This window comes from Eumetopias jubatus, unplaced genomic scaffold (assembly GCF_037043125.1).
Source record: "Eumetopias jubatus isolate StellerSeaLion01/CBP00866 unplaced genomic scaffold, mEumJub1_p1.0 scaffold_3, whole genome shotgun sequence".
In the NCBI taxonomy this organism is placed as follows: Eukaryota; Metazoa; Chordata; class Mammalia; order Carnivora; family Otariidae; genus Eumetopias; species Eumetopias jubatus.
In genome coordinates this window covers 114,648,150-114,651,897 of record NW_028274809.1, presented here as the reverse complement: position 1 = coordinate 114,651,897, position 3,748 = coordinate 114,648,150, and the positions used below count along the sequence as shown (strand labels likewise).

At 54.3% G+C, this 3,748-nt stretch overlaps 1 protein-coding gene across 1 annotated transcript; it reads left to right on the top strand.

Moving 5' to 3' along the window:
* Positions 1-2,092: 2,092 nt before the first annotated feature.
* On the top strand, positions 2,093-3,442 carry GJA3 (gap junction protein alpha 3). The gene has a single exon (XM_028107465.1). The coding sequence runs from the start codon at positions 2,093-2,095 to the stop codon at positions 3,440-3,442; it is 1,350 nt and encodes a 449-aa protein (XP_027963266.1).
* Positions 3,443-3,748: the final 306 nt, after the last annotated feature.

Genomic DNA, 3,748 nt, shown 5'->3' with positions numbered 1-3,748 from the left:
CTGCTCAGCGGGAAGCCTGCTTCTCCCTCTCCCACTGCCTGCTGCTCCCCCTGCTTGTGCTCTCTCTTTTTCTATCAAATAAAAAAATAATTTTTTTTTAAAAAAAGACTCCTTTTTAGCACGGTATGCTGTACTCAACAAGGCTGGGAAGGTAGCAGGAAGAAGTATAAATTCCCCCACCCTCGTCTTTTCTTTGAGACTTCCAGAAATGCACATTGCCCAAATGTTCTGCCTGCAGACATCAAGGAGGAAAGGCTACACATGCAGACCCCAACCTCAAAACTAGAGTAAAGGAGAAAGTCCACAAGCAGCCAAGGTGGTTAAAGGTGGTTTTCTGTAGAAACTCAGAAGGCTGTGCTTGTCTGGGGAGAGCAAGGAGAGAGGATGCCGTTTGTAGTTTAGCAAGGTAGGAGGGGTGGGTGGGTGGGAGAAACCTCCTGGAACGTAAAGGGAGGAACGGCCATTAAGCCAGGGCCGTGATAAGCGGGAAGAGAAAACACAGGGCCCCCGTGTTAGCCTGAGTTGGCCACTCTTGAGGGGAGAGTGGAGGTAAGTGACAGGTCAATAGGCCAGTCCCTGGATTGGGGCCAAGTTTGAAGTTGAAGAACTAGCACGGCAGAGTCCCAGGGACCACAAGAAGTTTGGCATCAGCGGTGTTGGATCAGGGACTGATGGGTGATCCACACTATGCGAGGCTTTTGTCCTGTGCCCCAGAGGAAAATCTCCAGCAGACTGAAGGAAGGGGCTGGGGCTATGGGCAGAGATGCCATTAAAAACGCTGTGACGGTCTGGGGTTGAGGAGAAGCAGGATGTAAACTAGAAGGGTCCCCTGACCCCTGACATCCTTCACAGAAGAGTGGGTCGTTTCACGTTCAGTAATTAAGTTTCTGAATTAAAATATTTTACCTTCTAAGAACATGCCAAATAGAATAGCTGCCAGTCACATTATGGGACAAAGAGGCTGGTAGGATATGTGACTGGTAATATTTTTCTAAAGACCTCAAATGACCACAACCAAGGCTTGAAAGTTTATTCTAGGAGAGGGTTAACGTTTGTCTATTTCTTTAGATCACGGTGAGTAAAGTTTTGTTTTATTTGCCTTTGAACCCATTCATAAAAGTTAATATTTTTAAACATTTTAAAATTCAAAATGAGAAGAGTGTTCTTTAAGGCTGCTGGAACTTGTACATGCACTTCCAGCTTGGGCCGCTCTCCTTACCGAAGAATGACCGAAGAACAGAGTTCTTTTGGTTCTAGTTGGAAGCATCTGGCCTGTTTGAGCAGTAGCGACAGGGAGAACGCCTTGTAACCTTGGTCCCCTGCGTCTGAGGAACACTGCCACCTTCACAGAGGAGGCCTGCGGGCTCTCCCTCCGTCTAGGAAGCAGCTCACGGCACATGACGCAATGACCATCGTCCCATGTTACAGATGGGGACACAGGCTCCTGCCTGGGGACGTGCAGTGAGTTTACCATGATGGAATATTTGCCAAGTGAAAAAAGAAAGTAAGTCCTAGAAGTAGTAGGTTAATATGTGGCAGAAGTTATGCAGGAAAGTTACCATAACCTCGCAGGAACAGAAAGGTGGAGGTTAGGAGTGGACCCAAGCTGTGTACCCCGCAGCACCAGAGCTCCTGGGAGACTGTGCCCTGGAAGAGAACAGGATGGGGAGTTAGAAGCCAGGGGAGAGTTACGTTCCCCTCAGGCAGGTCATTTCTCTTTGGAGCTCTAGTTTCCTCATCTCTGAAGCGAGGGCTTCACTCGCCCATGGGCATCTCCTTGGCGCCAGCGCTAGTTAGTGTAAGAGGAGCTCCGTGTTATGCCGGCGCTGCGGGCGTTTATCTAACCCTGCTCAGCGCGATGGTGGAGACACGCGGGCGCGCACACACACACACACCCCTGCACACGCACACTCGTGCTGTGGAGAGCTCCGCAGCGCCTCCCTCGTATGGAAGTGGGACTACAGCTCCCCCGGGGAAAGATTATTCCAGCGCCAAAGATTATTCCTGCCCCTCGGGGTGTTTGGACTGGACAGCTCGTCATAGGCTTCCTATTAACCAGCAATGTTCCCTTGCAGGTTAGCAATCTGAAGCAATGGGCGACTGGAGCTTTCTGGGGAGACTATTAGAGAACGCACAGGAGCACTCCACGGTCATTGGCAAGGTTTGGCTGACGGTCCTGTTCATCTTCAGGATCCTGGTGCTGGGCGCCGCAGCTGAGGAGGTGTGGGGGGACGAGCAGTCGGACTTCACGTGTAACACGCAGCAGCCCGGTTGCGAGAACGTCTGCTACGACAAAGCCTTCCCCATCTCCCACATCCGCTTCTGGGTGCTGCAGATCATCTTTGTGTCCACGCCCACCCTCATCTACCTGGGCCATGTGCTGCACATCGGGCGCATGGAAGAGAAGAAGAAAGAGCGGGAGGAAGAGCTGCTGAAGGGTGAGAGCCCGCACCACGGGCCGGCTGCGCGCTGCGGGCCGGGCGGCCACGGCCAGAAGGACAGGCCGCCGGTGCGGGATGACCGGGGCAAGATCCGAATCGCCGGGGCCCTGCTCCGGACCTACGTCTTCAACATCATCTTTAAGACGCTGTTTGAAGTGGGCTTCATCGCCGGGCAGTACTTTCTGTATGGCTTTGAGCTGAAGCCGCTGTACCGCTGTGACCGGTGGCCCTGCCCCAACACGGTGGACTGCTTCATCTCCAGGCCCACGGAGAAGACCATATTCATCATCTTCATGCTGGCCGTGGCCTGCGTGTCCCTCTTACTCAACATGCTGGAGATCTACCACCTGGGCTGGAAGAAGCTTAAACAAGGAATGACCAACCACTATCGCTCAGACTCCCCTGAATCCACGGTGGGGGCCACAAACCCCGGGGGTGTGAGCCCACTCCTCCTCCCCTCCCACTCTGCCCCGCCCACAGTTACCATCGGATTCCCGCCTTACTACACTCACTCTGCCTCTTCCCTGGGAAAGGCCACGGCCACGGGCTACCCCGGAGCCCCTCCACTAGCAACAGACTTCAACCTGGCAGCCCTGAACGAGGCACCGGGAAAGGACCACGCTGCCAAATTCTACAATGGCAACCACCACCTGCTAGTGACAGAACAGAACTGGGCCAACCAGGAGGCTGAGCAGCAGACTTCTGCGAGGAAGGCCTCCCCTCCAGCGTCGGCTTCTGCATCCCTGAGCCCTACAAGCAGTGCCCAGCAGCTCCCTGAGGACGGTGGCGCGGGAAGCAGCGCGCCCGGCCTGTCGCTGAATGGGCATGGCAGCAGCTTGGGAGAGAGCAAACTGGCAGTGACTCCCGACGACGGGGAGCAGGCAGCGACCACCGCGGTGGAGATGCACGCGCCTCCTTTGCTCCCGGCAGAGCCGGGCCGATCAAGCAAGGCCAGTAAGTCCAGCGGCGGCAGGGCCAGACCCAGTGACTTGGCCATCTAGCGGTGGTGTCTCCAGACAGCTTTATAATAACCTCTTTTCTAGCAACCAAAACCAAAGTGCAGTTCCAGTCTGCAGGTAGAGAAAGCCTGGAAGTGAGAGAGCACTGGAGTGGAGGAGGGGAAGATCAAGCAGAAGAGAGCAGGTTTCTGTGTGTCCATGCTTGCTGTTCTTAACACTGTGAGGTAGAGTGGGGAGAACGTCCACGCTTGCTGAGATGGGGAGGTAGGGGCAAAGTGGGTGCAGGGGCTGTTGACCTTTAAAGATATTCACAACAACCCAAGAGTCCAGCAACCTGGGCCACCTTTG